This window comes from Trichosurus vulpecula, chromosome 5 (assembly GCF_011100635.1).
Source record: "Trichosurus vulpecula isolate mTriVul1 chromosome 5, mTriVul1.pri, whole genome shotgun sequence".
Taxonomy (NCBI): domain Eukaryota; kingdom Metazoa; phylum Chordata; class Mammalia; order Diprotodontia; family Phalangeridae; genus Trichosurus; species Trichosurus vulpecula.
The window spans coordinates 102,245,264-102,264,938 of NC_050577.1; the positions used below are offsets into that span (position 1 = coordinate 102,245,264).

Consider the following 19,675-nt stretch of genomic DNA (forward strand, 5'->3'; position numbering starts at 1 on the left):
TTTTTTAGTAATTTGGTAGATTTCCACTGGGGCCCAGTCTTTTTTTTTTAATTAGGATGCTAGTTAGTGGCCTATCTTATTTCTCCTTCTGAGATCCATCTACTTAGGTTATTAACTTCCAGCTTTGTTAAAACTAGTCTTTTCTATTTTTAGTTAATCATTCTTTTTTTAAGGCTCATATTTCTTAAGAGTTGTATACATAACTGATTTAAATATATATATATATATGTATATTTTCCTTTTGCTCTTGAAATAGTCTCTTCTTTCTTATTTCTGATTTTGGTGATATGAATTCATACTCCTTTGTAAAAACTAGATTTACTAGTTATTCTTCATTTTTTTTTTTGCTCCTGAACTTATCATTTCAACTTTTTTTTGCGGGGGGTTTAAATTTTATTTGCATTGCCTTCTGCTTTGGTCTTATTTTTCCATTACTTTTTTTTTGGCTTGTGGCTTCTTTTTTTGAAATTGTTGAAGGGCAGCCTCTATTCATCAATGACTATCTTTTTGAAATTGCCATCCAGCTCTATAAGTTTACTTCTGCTCATATAGAGGAATCCTATAGTTTTTTTTTAAATATAGTACCATTTATTCTATTTTTAAAAATAATTTTCTCATTCACAAGCCAATATTTAGTCATTTTAATTTACATATACATCTATAATTTTGATTCATATTATTTATTAGGAATTTTATTTTATTATCATCCAAAATATTATATACACAGTATCTTCTTTAATATATTTGCTTATGTAGTCTTTGTGGACCATCTCATGATGAATTTTTTTTGGTAATTTACACTAACCTTGGAAAATACATATATTCTTTGATTTTTTTCCATCAAGTTCTCTGTATTATATCTACTAGATATACTATTTTTAAAATATTCTCTTTAGAAATGTAATTTCTTTCTTTTCTTCTGGAATTCATCACATCCTAAAATGTTGTTGTCTCCCATTAATACTGTGGATTTTAAAAAGTAATTTCTTCTTGAACAACAGTAAAGTTCTTATTTTTGAAAGTTGTAGAAGAATCGTTAGGTACTTCCAGCATATCTAAATCACTATGCTTTTCTTTTCCTTTTCCATTTCTATAGAACCCTTTAGCAAAATGTACTGTTGTTAGTTACATTTTAGAATCCTTTCTGATCATTCAACTTTGATAGATGTCTGATCACTCTAGATTTTTGTGAGGGAGCAGTATCACACTAAATTTTTGACACTGTTTCACTCGGAATAAATGTATTTCCTACAAATAGCACATTGTTGAATTTAAATATATTCTGGTTTTTTCATTTTGTTACAAAGTTTAGGTATATACACACAACGTAATTATTGTTGCCTTTTTTCTTTGGTCTATCAGAAATATGTGTTTTCTTATTTTGTGATTTCTGTTATAAACTCGAACTTAATAAATTCACACTAAAGAAAGTTTCTCTTAGTAATAATAATCATTTCTTTAAATTGACTTCCATTTATGTGCTCTAGGATCTTTGCTTTCGGGTGCCCATCTTGGTGGTGCTTGATTTTTTTTCTCTTGGTTTTTTCGGGAACACCCAGGTGAATCATTATTGATTTAGCCAATACAATACCATGAGGGTTTTTCATGCTTTGTGAACAACTGGCTTATCTTGACTTGACAAGCTTGAAATCACACACACACACACACACACACACACACACACACACACTTTACTGTGAGATTTGTTTTGCATTCTTGATAAATTTTTGGGTTGGATTATATCATCTCTGCCATAATCTTAAGTTCTTAGTATCTTGGATTTTGAGGGAGGTAGGGATCTGCCTCTTGCTATAAATCTTTTTGAAAAAATTGGGTAGTTACTTAGTGAGAATATTGTATAAATATTATTAGTAACATATAGCTGATACAGAGATCCCCTTGGGATTTTTTTAATTCTAAGATTCTGTCATTATTATTCAAGGACTTCCATTATAGATGTCTCCATAAATTTTCCAAAATCCAAGAGCTTCCAATACAGACAGCCTTAGAATGCATATTGAGGTGGGTTTTTTCAGATAATCCTAAGTTTCCGGTTCATATTTCCTAATTTTTCATATATTCTATTCCAATTACTTTAGTCGTATTCTGTCATCATTGAAAAATCATTGAAAATCTTAATTTTTATTTCTGGTGAGTGATTTTTGTACTTCCACTGGCAGCTTATTTTTTTGGTCCTTGTTTTAATGATGGACTTTAATTTTAATGTAATATAGATAGGCATGTACAATCTTTACTTTTTCCTGATTGGGTTTATGTGAATTCTCTTTGGATTTCAATGTAGTTTTTTTTTTAATTCCAGGAAATTTTGTTGAATGATTTCCTGGAATATTATACTCAGATTCTGTCTTTTCCTGGAATGTCAATAATCCTGAGACAGTTATAACACTTTCTGTCCTACAGGTATGTTACGTTAATCTTCATGATTTTCAGTTTAGATAATTAGATAATTTTTAACCTAAATTTCCAGTTTGCTTAGAGTTGTGTTAAATTTTATTTTATGCTTTAGTAAATATGCTATTAATTACATCTCCTTTTTTTAAAAATAGGTTTTCCATTATATTTTTTGGCCATTTTCTTCATTATTTTCTTACTGTCTTTTTTGTTGTTGTTGTTTTCCAGTTGTTTCAGCCACATCTGACTCTTCCTTTGGGGTTTTCTTGGTAAAGGCACTGGAATGGTTTGCCATTTCCTTCTCCAGCTTATCTTATAGATGAGCAAACTGAAGCAAACAGGGTTAAGTGATTTGCTGGGGTCACATAGTTGGTAAGTGTCTGAGGTCAGATTTGAACTCAGGTCTTCCTGACTCCAGGCCATGTTTTGCTTCTAGACTGAGTTCCCCTTGAGATTTAAAAGATAATTTTCTTCAAGCTCTTTTTAAAAATTCAACCTTTCTTAGGTTGTTCCTAACAGTATTCATTTTTTCTTAATGTCTTTAAAAGTGCATTTATCCATTTGGAGATGTCTAACAGGATTATCTTACATTATTTCTTTTCCTACCTGTCTTGTTTCTGACAATTTAGTTGGCTCATTTGCTTCTCTGATCATCACTGCCTGTTTTCAATATCTCCTCTTTACTTTTTAACCTTCTACTCCCAAGCCAATTTTTTCCTTCTTTTCTACTGAGGAGAAAAAAGAACCCTCTCCAGGCACTTTGGCACCAGGTTGATTATTTTTGTAAACACATGAACATCAACTCTTCTACTATCTCCTTGAATTAATTCATATTTTATTCTGGGAATACAGTATGTTCAGTTTTCCAGACCACTAGTCTGAGCTATTGCTATCCATTCAACAAATGTTTATAAAATATCTATTACATGAAAAGCACTGTCCTCGATGTTAGGACAAAGATTTTTTTAATTACAAGTCATTGTCTTTAAGAAGTTTGTTTCAGACTCTTCTAATTTCTTTCACTCTCAATTTTGCCCCCTTTTTTTGAAATTGTCTTTCTCCTTTATAACTCCTTTCCTAATTTCAGACTTTCAATTCTACAATTAGGACTGCTCAAGATAACCAGTTATAGATTAGTAGCTAAAGCAACCCTCATTTATCACTGATAGCTCTAGGAAGTTTTTATTCTTCTTATATACATCAAACTCCATATTTAAATTTTATAAAATATACTTTATTGGCCTAAAGGCTCCCATCAATCCTGAGGGATTTGGATCACGATGACTGTTGTTATACAGGTTGAGCTATGCACATTGGCCTAGGGCATTCCCCATTTATGGAATTTCAAGCAAATGGAATTAGATTTATGCTACATAGTTTCAGAAAGGAGAAATTGGATAAATGGGTGAAAGTTATAGGTAATCAGATTTGGGTTCAACATAAGGAAGAATTCCCTTAAAACCTATTCGACAATGAAGTGGATTACTCATAAAAGTAGTGAACTCCTTGCCACTGAAAGTATTCAAGCAGAGGTTGGCTGATAGCTTCTTTGGGATACTGAAAAGGAGACATGGCTTTAAAATCCAGCTTGGATAGTTACTAGCTGAATGACTTTGGGCAAGTCTTCCAGCTTCTGTGAGCCTGTTTTAGCCTCTGTAAAATGTATACTACTTAATTATAAGTAAATTAGTATGTAATGACAAGCAAGGTGGGACTTTTTGTTGTCTGTTGTTTTGGAAACAATATATATGATGTAGTGCTAGTGATTAAGTATCTTTCCCACACTCTTTTGCTAAGTAGGCACTAAGCCCTAGGGCTCTAAATAGGGTATATATGCTCTGAGGTTGGCATTTTGCCTTTGGGGGCGCACTCATTGGAAGAGTGTTGGTGACTTGGCCAGATGAGAATCTGGGTAGCTGTTGGAGCCCCCCATCCCCCGCTTTGAAAACCCAGATGTTGGTGCTTCTGTCCCTGGTAACTATGTACGTAATATCTATGGTCAGACAGATAGAAGCCTGTCTGTTGAGTTGTGTTATTTTGCTCTGTTTATAATTTCAGCTTGTATTTGACCTGAAGTTCAGGGTGCTAACTTTTTCCCCTGAACTAAGTGAATGACATAGGTATGTTTAATTAAAGTAAGTTTGTTAACCCCTTAAAGTTTCTTTCCTGAGAAAAGCAGATCAAAGAATCTGTGCTAGCAGCCCTCCTGTGTCCTGGTGTTATTGGCCTTATATAGTGAAAGTAGTGGCAAGTAGAATTGTTGTTACATAGTATAGGAAAAGCATTTTAAAGTATTATATAAATATGACTTGGCATTATTGTCATCATTATTCTATGGCCAGGATCTTACGCTAGATGCTATATGCACCATAGAGTCCTTAGCTGGTGGAAATTAAAAAAAAAGCAATTAAGACACACTTAGGGGGTTTATAATATAATAGGCAAATTAATTAATATTTATTTATTATATGCCTTCCATGTGACAGACATTGTACAAGCTGATGTGGATAAAAATATAAAAGTGGTATTGTCATCGGCTTTAGGGCCTTTACATTTACTAAAACATAAACACAGATAACTAATATACAATATCACACATTATTGCATTAAGGAAGTTGTAAAACAAATAGCTATGATATATGAAACAATAGGTTTTTAACCAACCTTCAAGTCTCTTCCAGCAATAACATAATTATATGATTCAACAATTCATCCGAGGTTCATACAATGGAAGTATTCTTGCATAGGTTAGGAGGTTGGATGAAGTGACTTCTAAGGCCTCTTTGAATTCTCAGAGCCACCATTAGAAGGGAGGATAGTGCTTTGTAAGCAATTGGTAGGGGGGTAGGAGAATATTTCATCCAAAGGAGACTGAAGGAGGAGGTATCAGAAGGCATGAGAGACACTTTCTGCTTAGGTAACTTAGCAAGATGGGTGATTGTGTGATTAATAAGTCATGGGACCAACAACGTATGAAGTCTCACCAGGGTTTGTTAATATACCAGGTACAGGCTTCCACTAAAGTATTTTAGTAATAGAAAGGAAAAATTTAAAAATAAAAAAGGAAAGTCAAATCTGGGATCAAGATGTTTGGATGAGATCATGATCAATGAATCTACAGCTCATAGACTCTCTGTCTAGTTCGGGTCTTTTTTCCTTCTGTTTCTGTGACCTCTAGAAGCAAATAGTTATTACTGAGCATGAGACATATGCCCAATATCAACTTTACATCTTGAATCTCTCCTTAGGTATACATACACAAAAAAGGACTAAAACATAAGCCCTAAATAAAAAGCAATATCAAAATTACTGTAGCTAAATAAGAAGAATACAATAAAAATAAATTTTCTGGGAGATAAACAGTGAAGGATCCAGAGTCTCTAGAATTATCTGGTCAGAGATACAGAGAAAGCATACAACTTTGATTTATACTCAGACAGATGAAACAGTACCAAGAATGCCAATGAATTGGAACTAGTGATGAGCAAGTCACATATTTTGGGAATGGTTTTCCCTCCCCAGCACTCTCCTCAGAGCACCTTTCACCTCTGCATTCCTTAAGCTATAGATCAGGGGATTCAACATAGGGTTAAAGAGGCTATAAAATAAGGAGAGGATTTTCTGCTGCTTCTCAGGATGGCTGGAGTTGGGGGTCATGTACATTATGATAGCACTGCCAAAAAAAAGCCCAACAACACAGAGATGGGAGGAGCAGGTGGAGAATGCTTTCTTTTGTCCTTCCCTAGACTGGATCCCCAGGATGGCATAGAGGATCCGCATGTAGGAGATCAGGACTAAGGAGAGAGGTCCAACTAAGATGAACACACAGGCTGTAAAAATAACAAGCTGGTTAAGTCTAGTATCAGCACAGGCAAGCTTAAGCACAGAGAGAATCTCACAGAAAAAGTGGTTGATTTCCCGGGGTCCACAGAAGGGCAGCCTCAGAATGAGAACCACATGGACAAGGGCAAGGAGGAAGCTGAATGCCCAGGAAATGATGGTCAATGCAGTACACAATCTCCAGCTCATGATGACAGTATATCTGAGAGGATGGCAGATCGCCACATAACGATCATAGGACATCACCACCAAGATAAGACACTCCACATGAGCAAAAGCCAAATACAAAAATATCTGCATTATGCAGGGGGCAAAGGAGATGGCTCTGCCCTTGTTCAGTAGGTTCACAAGCATTTTGGGTACGTTGTTTGAGGCATAGGAGATGTCGACAATGGCCAGATGTGAGAGAAAGAAATACATGGGAATATGGAGATGGGAGTCTAGACAGACAAGACCCAGGATGATGCCATTCCCCAGAAGAGTAACAGCATAGAAGAAGGCAAACAGCACAAAGAGGAATATCTGTATCTCTGGCCTGATTGGAAATCCCAGAAGGATAAATTCTGTGATCAGCGTTTGATTTTTCCACATCCTCCTGTGGCAGAGATAGTCAAACATGACAGCTGAGAAATACTTCTGAATCTTGGTTATTTAATGAATTAAATTGCAGTGTTTAGGCACTATTCCTTATGTTCTCTAGATCTTAAAACACTCAATTTTTGGGATGTTAGGTTAATTTCTAGGACCCAAGTCAAAAGAGGAAGAAAATATAGTGTAAAATACACCTCAGATAGGCTCAGGAGAATACTTGCTGATGGCAAAGTTGCTTGGTACAGGGGAATGAGTTCTGGCTCTGGAGTCAGAGGATTGGATTCAGCTCCTGGATCTAACCCTTATTGTTTCTTTGAACTCGGACAAGCCTCTTTACCTCCCCTGACCCAGGTTTACTCAAATGTAAATAGGTGAAATTCAGTAAACATTTATTAAATGCCTACTATGTGCCAGGCACTGTACTAAGTGCTGGGAATACAAAAAAAGAAGCAAAAGACAGTCCTGGCCTCAAGGAGCAACAACATGCAAATAAATATGTACAAATAAGCTACATATAGGAATAATAGCAAATAATTAACAGAGGGATGATACTGTAATTAAGATAGGTTGATGAAGGCTTCCTGTAGAAAGTGGGATTTTAGTTGGGACTTAGAGGAAGCCAGGGAGATCAGTATTTGGAGTGCACGAGGGAGAGCATTCCAGGCATAGGGGACAGCCAGAGGAAATAGTCAGAACCCAGAGATGGAATGTCTTGTTTATGGAACTGCCAGGAGGCCAGTAGGTGGATGGAAGAATAGTGCCAGGGAGTAAAGATAAGAAGATTGTAAAGGTAGGAAGATAGGTTATGAAAGGCTTTGAATATCAAGCAGAGCATTTTATACTTGCTCCTAGAGGCAAAAGGAAGTCATTGGAGTTTATAAAGTAAGGCAATGATATGGTCAGACCTGAACTTCAGGAACTTTAGTGATTGAATGGAGAATGGATTGGAATGGGGAGAGACTTGAGGAAGTTATTGAAATAATCAAGGTCAGGTGATGAGGGTTTGTACCAGAGAGGTGGCAGTGTCAGAGAAGAGAAGGAGGGAATATTGTAAAGGTGAAGTTGATAGACCTTGGCAACAGCTTGGGTATGGGAGGTGAAAGATAGTGAGAAATCTGACTCCAAGTCTGGGAGCCTGGACTGGGAGGATGGTGTTGCCATTTACAGTAATAGGGAAGGTAGGAGAGAGGAGCATTTAGGGGAAAAGATGAGTTATGTTTTGGACATAATGAGTTTAAGATGTTTACTGGATATCCAGAGAGCCAGCAAAACATATCTTTTTAAATATTAGAGTTACTATTACCATTTTCCCCACATGCAGCAAGTTTCAAAAAATATGACCAGATCAGCCTCACACAGCAGAAAAAGCCCTCTCAACTATTCTTTAAGCTAAATTCATTTGGTAGGTGGTTGTAGTGATCCAGGACACTGGGCTCCAGAATGCAGTAAAGCTATTTTTGGTGGGTTAAGTTGTTTTTCCAGTCATTTTTCAGTTGTCCCTGACTCTTTGTGACCTCATTCAGGGTTTTCTTGGCAAAGCTACTGGAATGGTTAGCCATTTCCTTCTCCAGGTCATTTTACAGACCAAGAAATTGAGGCAAACAGGGCTAGGTGACTTGCCCAGGGTCACACAGCAAATAAATGTCTGAGAGAGATTTGAACTCACAAAGAGCAGTCTTCTTGATTCCAGGCTTGGTCATCTATCCACTGTCCCACCTACCTACCCTTTTTTGGTGGCTAGGGTTGCTTAACTGCATTGTGACTGCCAGGGAAGGGGTATAATACATCTGAGAGTTTTTTTCCCAACTAATAGTTAAGCTAATAGTTTAATAGCTTAAAAAACTATTTTAACTAATTGTTGCTGTTATGTGATTAAGATATTTTAGTGTTTCTGAAGGAGCATAGGGACAGCTAGGTGGCACAGTGGATAGAATACCAGCCCTAGGATCAGGAAGACCTGAGTTCAAATGTGGCCTCAGACACCTGATAGGTGACCCTGGGCAAATCACCTAACCTTGCTTGCCTCAATTTCCTCATCTGTAAAATAACCTGGGGAAGGAAATGGCTAAAGTATCTCTGCCAAGAAAACCCCTGATATAAGTACTTCTCCGTCCCATCTGAATTTGTCACTGTAGGACAAAGGCCCCATTTCCATACTCTATAGTTCTTGCAGACACTCTCCTTAAAGATTATTGAAATAGAAACATCTCATTAATCATTCACTGTAGTAATTCAGTCCTTTCTTTACCCTTCAGGGCTTCAGAGAGAAAAATATCACTGCCTTTGCTCACCCATTTGCTTCAACGTCAAAACCTTTCAGTTTGTACTCAACTTTTGTATCATCACCTAAAATATAAACCCCTGAAGCTTTTTTATTTTGACAGGTCAGTATAACAGCCTTAGCAGGACCTCCTAACTTTCTAATCAAAGTGAAGGTCTTCGTTCAATAGTTAGTATGCCTTTCTTCTGCTCTTCTGCTCTAAGATCTATTCCATTAAACTTTAATTAGCAGAAGCAGAAAGATGTGCAGTTCAATGATGCCACAAATGCAAAACCAAGACTTGGTTCCTTCAAATTGTTTAAGACTTTTCAATCAGTTTGACCTTGTGTGTCATAATTAGAACCTATGTAATCTGGGGCAGTGGATCAGTCAATAAATACTCATTTAAGAGCTTGCTATGTCCTAGGCACTTTGTTAGGTTCCGGGAATATGAGTATGAAAAGGTGACAGTCTCAAGGAGCTATTCCCAAGGAGTTTACCTTTGATAATGAAAAACAACATACACAAATATAAGTATAGGAAGAACAAATATACATATATGTACATAAATGCATGTATATGTACACAAATACACATACATACATGCAAATTAATACAAATATAACATTAATATTATATAACATGCAAATATATACAAGGTAGGAAAGGAAGACACTTCCATTTGGAGGAGGGGAGGATCAAAAGGAAAGAAAGAGAGCCAAGGAAGGAACTTGGGTATGGGGCCAGTGTGAGTGAGTACATTAGGTCTTAAGTAAGGGCACTGGAATCAATCTGAGACCAGTCCTTTCCTGGCAGAAACTACTGAGGGCAAAGACTCAACCTAGTAGGAACAATCGCAGAGTTTTACAAATCTAACAGAAAGATAAAAAAATTGGAAAATATAGAATTAACAAAATGTTGGAGAATTTAGAGCTAAAAGATTTATTTCACTTTCTGAAAGACACCACCAAAATATGCATATTTCTCATCACCATATGGCATATTTATAAAAATAGTCCATGTGTTAGCACGCAGAAATCTTTCAAATAAATGTAAAAGGAGAGAAAGACAAAGCACATTGTTTTGGGTCACAGCATAAAAGAAATAATAATCAATTCAGGAAGCACAAAAGGCACAAACTTAAATGGAGACTTAATAATGATGTCCTAAATAGTGAGTAGATCAATGAACAAATAATAGAAACAATATAATTATTTGAAAGACTGTGACAGTGAAGAGAGAGCATATCCAAATTTCAGGGATAGAGCTAACACAATACTCAGAGGTTAAAAAAAATCCTTAAAGTTTTTTTATTTAAAAAAAAACAGGAAAGGGGAGTATTAATAATCTGAATATATATTTTATTTTATTTGATAATCTGAATATATATATATATATTGAAAAAAATTAGAAAGTCAATGAATGAACAAACCCAAAATAACAAAAAGGGAAAACAAGAATTAAAGGAGAAAAAGATACATTGGAAATGAGGAAGACTAAAGAACTTATAAGCAGAAAGTTGATTCTTTGAAAAAACTAACAAAATTTATAAGTATTTAGTCAGCCTGATTAAAAATAAGAGGGTAGAAAATGAGATCAACAAAATAAAAATAGAACAAGGTGAAATCACAACAAAACTAGAAAAATAAATAATTTTAAGAACCTTCTATGCATAAATACAAACACAGCTGAAATGCAAAAGAAATAAAATATTACCTTCAGAAAAATAAAATATTCAGACTAATTAAACATCAAGTAATCCAAACTCAGAAAAGGAAATGGAATGGTTGTAAAGGAACTAACAAGGGAAGAAAAAACTCATAGTTCAGATCAATTTATATGAAGTTTCTACCAAACTTTTAAAGAACAATGAATGCCTATGCTACACAAATTGTTCTCCAATATTGAGAAAGAAATCATTATACCGAACTCCTTTCATAAGGCAAGTGTAGTCCTAATGCCCTAACTCAGGAAGTTTGGTAAAGCAAAGAAAAATAGTTATAGGTTAATATAATAATTTTTAAAAATTTTAAATAAATAAAACCCTGGCAAATAAAATCCCAGCAAAAAAGACTATAGCAACTTAAAAAAAGAAATCAATCATTCTGTCCAAGTTCTATTTATACCAGAGATACAAAGGGTTTAATATGAGGAAAACAATCAACATAATTAATCATATTCAAACAAAAGAATTTGAAAAACTTGATTATCTTCAAAGATGCAGGAAAAGCTTTTGGCAAAGTACACCTCTCATTTAGGCAAAAAAAAAAATCCCACAAAGTGTAGAAAAGTATGGACATGGAGGTTTCTTCTTAAAAAAGATGATAAAAATGTCTATGTGCAAAAAAATAAGCATTATATGTAATGTGGACATACTAGGAGCTTTTCCAATAAATATAGAAGTAAAGCAAGGATGCCTCTCTTCATTAAAATTTGGTATAAATCAAAGAAAAGCTACCAGTACCAATAAGACAAAAGAGAGAAATTACAGACAAGAGGGGAGGAATCCCTCTGTTGATGACATGATGTTTTACTTAAATAGTCCTGAGGAATTAGCTGAGATACCTAATAGCTTCAGCAAAAGTTTCAGAGTACAAAACAAACAACAAAAAACCCCAAATTAATGGGATTCCTGTCAATTAATACCAAAATTTGGGGATTGGAGGGGGGCAAAAAGTCCACTGAAAAATAACTTAAAAATTCACAAGATGTTTTGTAGTCAATCTATGAAAATACACTCAATACATTTATTTGTTCAATGACAAAAAATTTCCTTAAGGAAATAAAGCAACTTAAATAAGTGGAGGAACAGTCTAGCTTATGGACTGGCTGGTCCAATGTAATAAAAATGGCAACACTACCAAATTAATTTGCATATTAACTATTATTTCAATCATGCTACCAAAGGGATGCTTTAAAGAGCTAGACAAAATAACAGCAAAATCATTCATAGAAACAAAAGATCAAGGATATGAAGAGAATTCTTTTTAAAAGATAGGAATGTGGGGGTGGGGCGGGAATCTCTTCCATACCTCAAATTATAGTATTATACAGTAATTATTGAAATAATTCGCTACTGATTAAAAAAAATAGTAGATCAATGGAACAGACTAGGCAAAGAAGAGTTAGAAAACAAACAAAAACATAGTATATCTAAGAAACAACTCCCTATTTTGGTAAGAACTGCTGAGAAAACTGGAAATCAGCCTGTTAGAATTTCAGTTTAGAACAACATATTACACCACATTCTACAATAAATTCAAAATGAATATGTGGCCTTAACAATAAAGATTATACTATAAAATTACAAAAGAAACAAAACATATATTTTCATAACTATGTGTAAGAGATGAATTCTAATTGTTCTCTTCCCCTCTGCCTGCAAAGGTTACCTCTATCGTTTAAAAGAGACAGAAATTGAAAAGCTATTGCCCAAACCAAATGAACAAATCTAGGATAACAAAGGAACAGTTAACTGAGGGAATGAAAAGTCTTTGCATGTAAAATCTCTGTTTAGGCCTGTAGACAACCAATATTTATACCAGACCAAAAGTCATTCATCAATATGACAAAATCATCAAACAAATCACAGAAACAAATGGTTTTGAAAAGTAGAATTATATACTATTAACAAACATATGAAAGAATCCTCCAAATCACTAATAATAAAACAAATTCAAATGAAAACCCAGCCATTTCACCTCATAAACAGAAAACTGGAGAAAAGAAGCAACATCAAAGGGATTGTGGAAATATAAGTACATTAATACATTGTTAGAGGAGCTATGAATTAGTATCATTCTAGAAAGCAGTTTGGAATTATACAAGTAAAGTGACTCAAAAGTCCACACCTATTAAACAAGAGATATTGTTACTAAGTATACACTCCAAGGAGGTCATTGACAAAAAAAAGCTCTGCATCCATAAGAGAATATTTATAGATGCATTTGTTGTGCGTGGTAGCAAATATCGGAAATGAAGGAGATGTAAATCGATTTTGCTGTTGTTCATGTTTTAGTCATGTCTGAATCTTTGTGATTCCATTTGGGGTTTTCTTGGCCAAGATCCTGGAGTGGTTTGCCATTTCCTTTTCCAGCTCATTTTACAGATAAGTAAACTGAGGCAAACAGGGTTAAATGTTTTACCCTGGATCACACAGCTGCTAAGTGCCTGAGGCCAGATTTGAACTCAGGAAGATGAGTTTTCTTGACTCCAGGCCCAGTACTTTACCCATTGTAGCGCCTAATTGCCCTAAATTGAGGAATGGTTAAACAAATTGTGATACATGACTATAATGCAATATTATTGTGTTGTATAAAACAATGGAAGTGATGAATAGAGAAGACTTATATGAACTGATGTAAATAAAGTATGAATGGCCAAGAAAACAATATTAACATTGACCAAAACAAGGTAGATGGAAATAACAATCATAAAAAAATCTAAACAATAATTTGAAATTATAATAGCCAAGTATTGCTCCAAAAAAGAGTTATGAGAAGAAACCTTCCTCTGTTCCTTTGAAGAAGTATAGGTCCACAAGTATGGAATGTTAAAAATATAAAGTCAGATTTTTTCAATGTATCAATTAGATATGCTGTATTTTTTCTTTCTTTTTAAAAAGTATTTGTTGTAAGTGATGACTCTGGGAAGGGCATGGGAAGGCTATAAGGGAAATGCAATCTATGTAAAAAAGATAGTAATAAAAATCTATATTTTAAAAAGTGACTACAGATTAAACTCACCTTTGACACTGACTTCTGATGTGACCCTTTTAAGAGTATATAGCATTCCATCTCTCCATTTATGTATACATATTACATTACCTTCTAATGTCGTTTCTTAAGATAGATATCTACTGTCAGAGAAGATAGTACAAAGTAAGAGATTGTCTAAAATTACTTTCTTTGCCTTTGGAGTGCAATGTAAGATACAAATTGTTTCTAAGACATCCAGTCTACCATTTATGCACTTAGACAACCTTGTTCCTGCTGTTCAATGTCTTATTTTTGTTGGAATGAGACTTGGATTCTATAAATAATGAGTGCTACAGATAATGTACTAATAAATAATTGATAGTTGATTTTACTGATGATGGCAAATAATTTATGAGTAGAAATGAAAGAAGCAAGCATTTATAAAGCATCTTCTACGTGCCAGGTACTCAGTTGAGTACTTTACAAATATTATTTCACTTGATCCTCACAACAACCCTAGGAGGTAGGCTCTATCATTGCTCTATCATTATCTCCATTCCATAGATAAGGAAATAGAGGCAGAGTGAGGGTCACTTAGCTAGTAAGCGCCTGAGGCTTGATTTAAAATCAGGCATGCCTGACTCCAGGCCCAGCACTCTATGAACTGTACCACCTAACTGCCTACAAATAGAGGCAAGCAAAGAAGGCATCATTCTAGAATGCAATATTCAGGGAAGTTAGTGGGTGAGGTACAAGAAGGGCACTTAAACATTTTTTTAAATTCATGCATTTTAAGACCAGAAACACTTTCCATTGACACAGAGGTCTTTCTTTTGTTCCAAACAAAACCTCACATGTTAAGAGTGAAGATCAAAAGCCTCAGGTAGACAGTGACACAGAAGGTGTTTAACTTTTAAACCTTGCCTAGAACACAGGGATGTCTTGTATAGACTCTATTTTTATCTCAGGGATACATGTCAAAGACCATTCATTAGACATGGGAGGCACCACACAGGTCATTGTATCCACCCCCTTCATTTTACTAGTGAGGAAAGTGATATCTAGACAGGTGAAGTGATTTATCTACCAACACATAGCTAGTTAGTAGCAAAGCTTGGAATCGTCTCTTTATTCCTAGGTCATAGCTCCTCCCCATTACAACATACTTTATCTCTTGGCTAAGGGAGGGAGAATAGAGTTTGCCTTCCACCACCAAATGAAACAGACATGGAGTGGAATTGGGCAGATAGACTTTTACCAGATCCCCTGAGGTTGCTTAGTCTTCACCAAGGCAGAAGACACCTGAGCTGAGTTTCTAGTCCCCCTAAGGGCTAGAGCCTTTTCTTGAGATATCTTATGGATGGAAGCAGGGGAGAAGGAGAGAGAGATAAGGGAATATAATTACAGAGGCTTTTGCCTATGCTTTTTCATAGGATCATGGATGGGACTTGGAACTGGAAGGGACCCTCCAGAGAAGGTGGAAAACTTCACTATGCTTAGAAACTAAGGTGCAGAGGGATATGGCTGGTCTGCAGAGCTGGGATTTTAATTCAGTTCTTTTGATTCCATATCTCAGGCTTTTTCCTGTGCAATATATTTACTCCCAGTGTGAGCTGTGTTGAAGAACTGAAAAAATGATACCAATAAGATTTCTCCTCTCTATTTAATCTCTAACTCTCCTTCAGTACAAAATCAAAATTAAACCTTGTAATGGCGTTTGACATAGTAAGCAGCTGTTGAGCTGCTCCCCATATATTACAATCAACAATCAAGTCATTTTCTTCCTTCTCCCACTTGACCTAGTTTTCATTAGATTCACCAAAATAAAAGTTCAAAATTAAAATAATTTCATTTTGTGTGTAAGAAGAGGACAACTAAAACTGTAAATAACCTGGAAAATATTATTTACAAAAAGGAAGACTTGAATAAATTAAGAAAAAGACATTGATCAAATGAATACTTTGCTCAGTTTTGACTATATAAGAATGAATAGAAAAATAAAAAGGATAATCTTTAAGTATGTTGGAAACTCTTGCCAGTTTTGAGAACAGTAACCACAATACAGCTCCACTGTGCCACCTGCCTACAAACAGCAGATGACAGGAATTCATAGCATCATAAATTTTAATCAACATTTATTAAGGACTGACTATGTGCTAGGCACTGTGCTAAGTGCTGGAAACTCACACCTGGAATGGCCTTTAAACGTTATCTGGTGCAACCCCTTTATTTTACAAATGAGGGAAGAGAGGGCCAGAGAACTAAAGTCCTTTGTACAAGATCACTCAGGTAGCAAGTAGGAGAGCCAGGATTTGAACCTAGATCCTCTGACTCCTAGTATAGCCCCCTTTTTACTACAGTCATCTTTCATACCAAAATTGGCTTTTGGAAAGCTGCTTCATTTTTTTGGACATCCTAAAAAATGGAGTTGAGGCAAATGATGGCTGAGATCCCTTGTAGCCCTCAAGATCTATGCTTCTATTTTGCTCTATGACCTACAGCAATTCAAAGGAACATGGCAAAAGGAGCACCATGTATTTACTATGACATTTTAGAAAATATGACAGAACTTTTAAAGTTGGAAAACACCAGTGTTGAGGTGGATCTGTCTAGGGGTCTGGGCAGGACCAGGACTTCTTTCTGAGGAAAGAATTGGGGCAGGCAGAAAATAGAAAGGACAACATGTCAGGTAGGATGGTTTCTGTAAACAGTTACTACCTTTGAGAACTGCATCAGCGGAGAAACCAGGTGGCAAAATGGAAAGAACATTGAATTTGGAATCGGGAGACCCCTGAATGCTACCAGTAGCTATGTGGGTTTAGCAACCCACTTAAACTCTTCAGATCTCAGTTCCCTCATCTGTAAAATGAGGGATTTGTTTAGATGGCATTCTAAGATCCTTTATAGCCCTAAGTCTATGATACCATGAACTAAGGAAAGATTTTGATGTGTAGAGCTGGTAGAAGATTAATGCCAATTATCTTTTTAGTCAGACCTAGATATAGCTAACAGTAACCCATAAGAGCGTAGTGTCTAAATGTGAAGAATAATGATAGAGAGAAGGATCCAAACTGCCATAGCCCATTTGCAAGTAGGAACCACTCTAGTTCCAATGATATAATTACACAGAACATTGAAAACTTACTTTTGAATCCCTGCATCTTTTCATGATATTTCTAACATGCAATTAACAAGTAATATTTTGTGTCTTGAATTCCATTTTGTTTTTCTACAGTAAGTAAAACATGAATATGAAAATAGTGAGGAACCTTATTAGTAGCAGCAGCCCTAGATATAGGGGAGAGGGATATTTAGGTTACTGATGCTTGGATAATAATTCCACTGTACAAAAGACAGTAAGAGTAAGAAGAGAGGTGTATATAGTATATTCATAGTCCAAATTGAAGTACTCACTCAACCTTATGATACATACTTCTTCAAATTTGCTCACGCTTCACCTGGGCTTTGATTGCTGCCCCTTCTCCCTGATGCTTTTCCCCCAGCTCATTCTCTTCATGTTTGGATCCCTTGTAGTAAATTATATCTGTCTTATGGCACTGTATGCTGAATTATAGCTCTTTATATACCTGTTTGATCTCCCCAATGAGATTATAAGTCAACTGTGGACAACGACTTTGTCTATCTTTACTAAGTCACAATGTTTAGTTCAGTGTTTTATCTGTTTGCTTGCTTGTTTTTAGAAAGTCTAAACCTGTGACTTCATTGTTGAAGTAATCTTGGGTGTTGAAGTTCTCTCCATTGATGTAGATATGCGGCTTTCTATTACTTAATGAGAGAGTTTTCTGGAAGACTGAGAGGTAAAATAATCATTTCAGGAACACACAATATGTGTTAGAGGCATATTTTCCAGACTCCAAATACAGTCCTGTTCTTACTACCCTACACAATTTCTTTCTCTGAACATAGTAGTCAGTATATGGAGAAAGAATGAATGAATAGGTGAATTCGGTTCTGAACCAAGGCAAATTGAATACACAAGCCAATAAATCTGGTATTATTAGGAAATGCTTCTTAAGCTGGGGGCATTTTATCAAATTTCTTCATAGGCCCATAGTGACCCCCAAGCCACATTGTATACCTATCTGACTTATTCTCGTGACCTGACAGGTTTGCTTTTGTTTGGAGTTCAGGCTGTTTTTTTTTTTTGTAGAATACTTATGACATAGCAAGTGTTATAGCATCCATCAGAAAAGAACTATGAAGAAAACTTAATGGCTTTCCTTATACAGCAAGAAACCAAAATAAGAGTCTTCCCCACAGTGGACATGAGTTTTCACTGCTTTTTGAACTCTTACAGGGTATGGTACTAATCCTCTCTGACCAGAGGGCCAAAAGGACAGTCAGAAGGGAAGCTCTCTAGTCTGGCCACTCACTCCAAAGATTATTTCCAGGTTATGTATGTTTCAGAAGCAGGAGAAGGATCTGAGTTCCTCTAGGCATATCACTTCCATGTCCTCTTTAAATTTGGTTGGTAATTACACATTAAGCTGTTTCCAGGTGTAACTTGCATAGCTCAGCAGAGACATAACTTGCCTAGTCCATCTGTTACCAAGACCCACCACTCCCCCCAAAGTGGGATCTGAGTGTATTCAGAGAACTATCTGTCTACAGGATATGACTGCTGGAAGTTATTCCTAGCAGTGGTATGTGACTTTGCTGCTATGAACCTAGATTTATAGGAATATTCTCAGCTCAAAGGGAACATCTGCTTTTCCTTTCTAATGCTGGTGATTCCTGATCTCACCACTCATCCCCAGTTCTAAGTTACCTCCCACAGCACTTCAACTTAGCATGGCACTAGCATTGGCCTTTACCTGGAAGTTAACTTGAGAACTTTCCAAATTCTACACACAGGAGCTCTCACTATCCTTCCTAACAGGGACTGAGGCAGCATCTGGGTGTTGCTTGGAAATGAAGGTGTTTTTTTTCCTGTGATCAGTTCAAATCAGTCACCTTCCCAGACACTCTTGAGAATTCAGTGCAGGAAATGGGTCTATGGGACATCACCTCCAAACATCTCTTCCCTGTTGGGAAACCTAGGGACTGTTTGTCTCTCTCTCTCTCTGAATTACTCTCTCTTGAGAATTCAGGGGTAGAGTTCAGGAGTAAATACAGGAAATATCTCCATACCCACATAGGAAACTCAAGAAATACAGATTATTTTTCCTGGGATTTCATCACAAATAATAGTACACAAATACTTGGACTTGTTACCGGTTCGAACATCTTGATATTGTTTCAAATCCTGATGCCTCCTAATGGAACATAAATTAGAGGGTGTGATAAGGAAAATCTCTGCTAAATAGGTCCCCTTGGTACCTATTATAGTTTAGTTTTATGGGAATAGATTTTCCCATGAGGTAGACATACATTTTTCCCCTAGACTTTGTGACCGGAGAAGAAATGACTATGAAATATTTTCACTTTCAAAAGATCACAGACTTTAGAGTTGGAGAGGACATTAGAAATAATCTGGTCAAATCTGTTGATTTCTTAGATGAGGAAATGGAGAACCAGAGAGGGAAAGTACCTTACTTAGTACCTTAGTACCTTTACTTAATGTCATACAGAAAGTCAGAAGATCAAAATTTTGATTCTAATCATTTAATTTCACCATTCTGCCTCAGCTCAGCTAGATTAAGTTAATTTCAAATCACTGTCTCAATTTCTAGTACTTTCTAGGTTTAACAGCTTGTCAAAATTTCAGAGTTGGAAAGTCATCTATTTTCTTCTCACTCCACCATTTGTTAAATCTTATCTCTACTTACATAGTCAGAACCCTGCTGAAGGCCCTCATCTCCTCCTACGACCTGGAATATGGCAACATAATTCTTTTTTTTTTTTTTAAATGTAT

General features: G+C 35.7%; 1 protein-coding gene across 1 annotated transcript; it reads right to left on the reverse strand.

Moving 5' to 3' along the window:
* Positions 1–5,901: 5,901 nt before the first annotated feature.
* Positions 5,902–6,870, reverse strand: LOC118851505 (olfactory receptor 2A5-like). The gene has a single exon (XM_036760973.1). The coding sequence runs from the start codon at positions 6,868–6,870 to the stop codon at positions 5,902–5,904; it is 969 nt and encodes a 322-aa protein (XP_036616868.1).
* Positions 6,871–19,675: the final 12,805 nt, after the last annotated feature.

Coding starts and splice junctions, on each gene's coding strand:
- LOC118851505 (XM_036760973.1), bottom strand. CDS start 6,870: ATGTTTGACTATCTCTGCCACAGGAGGATGTGGAAAAATCAAACGCTG.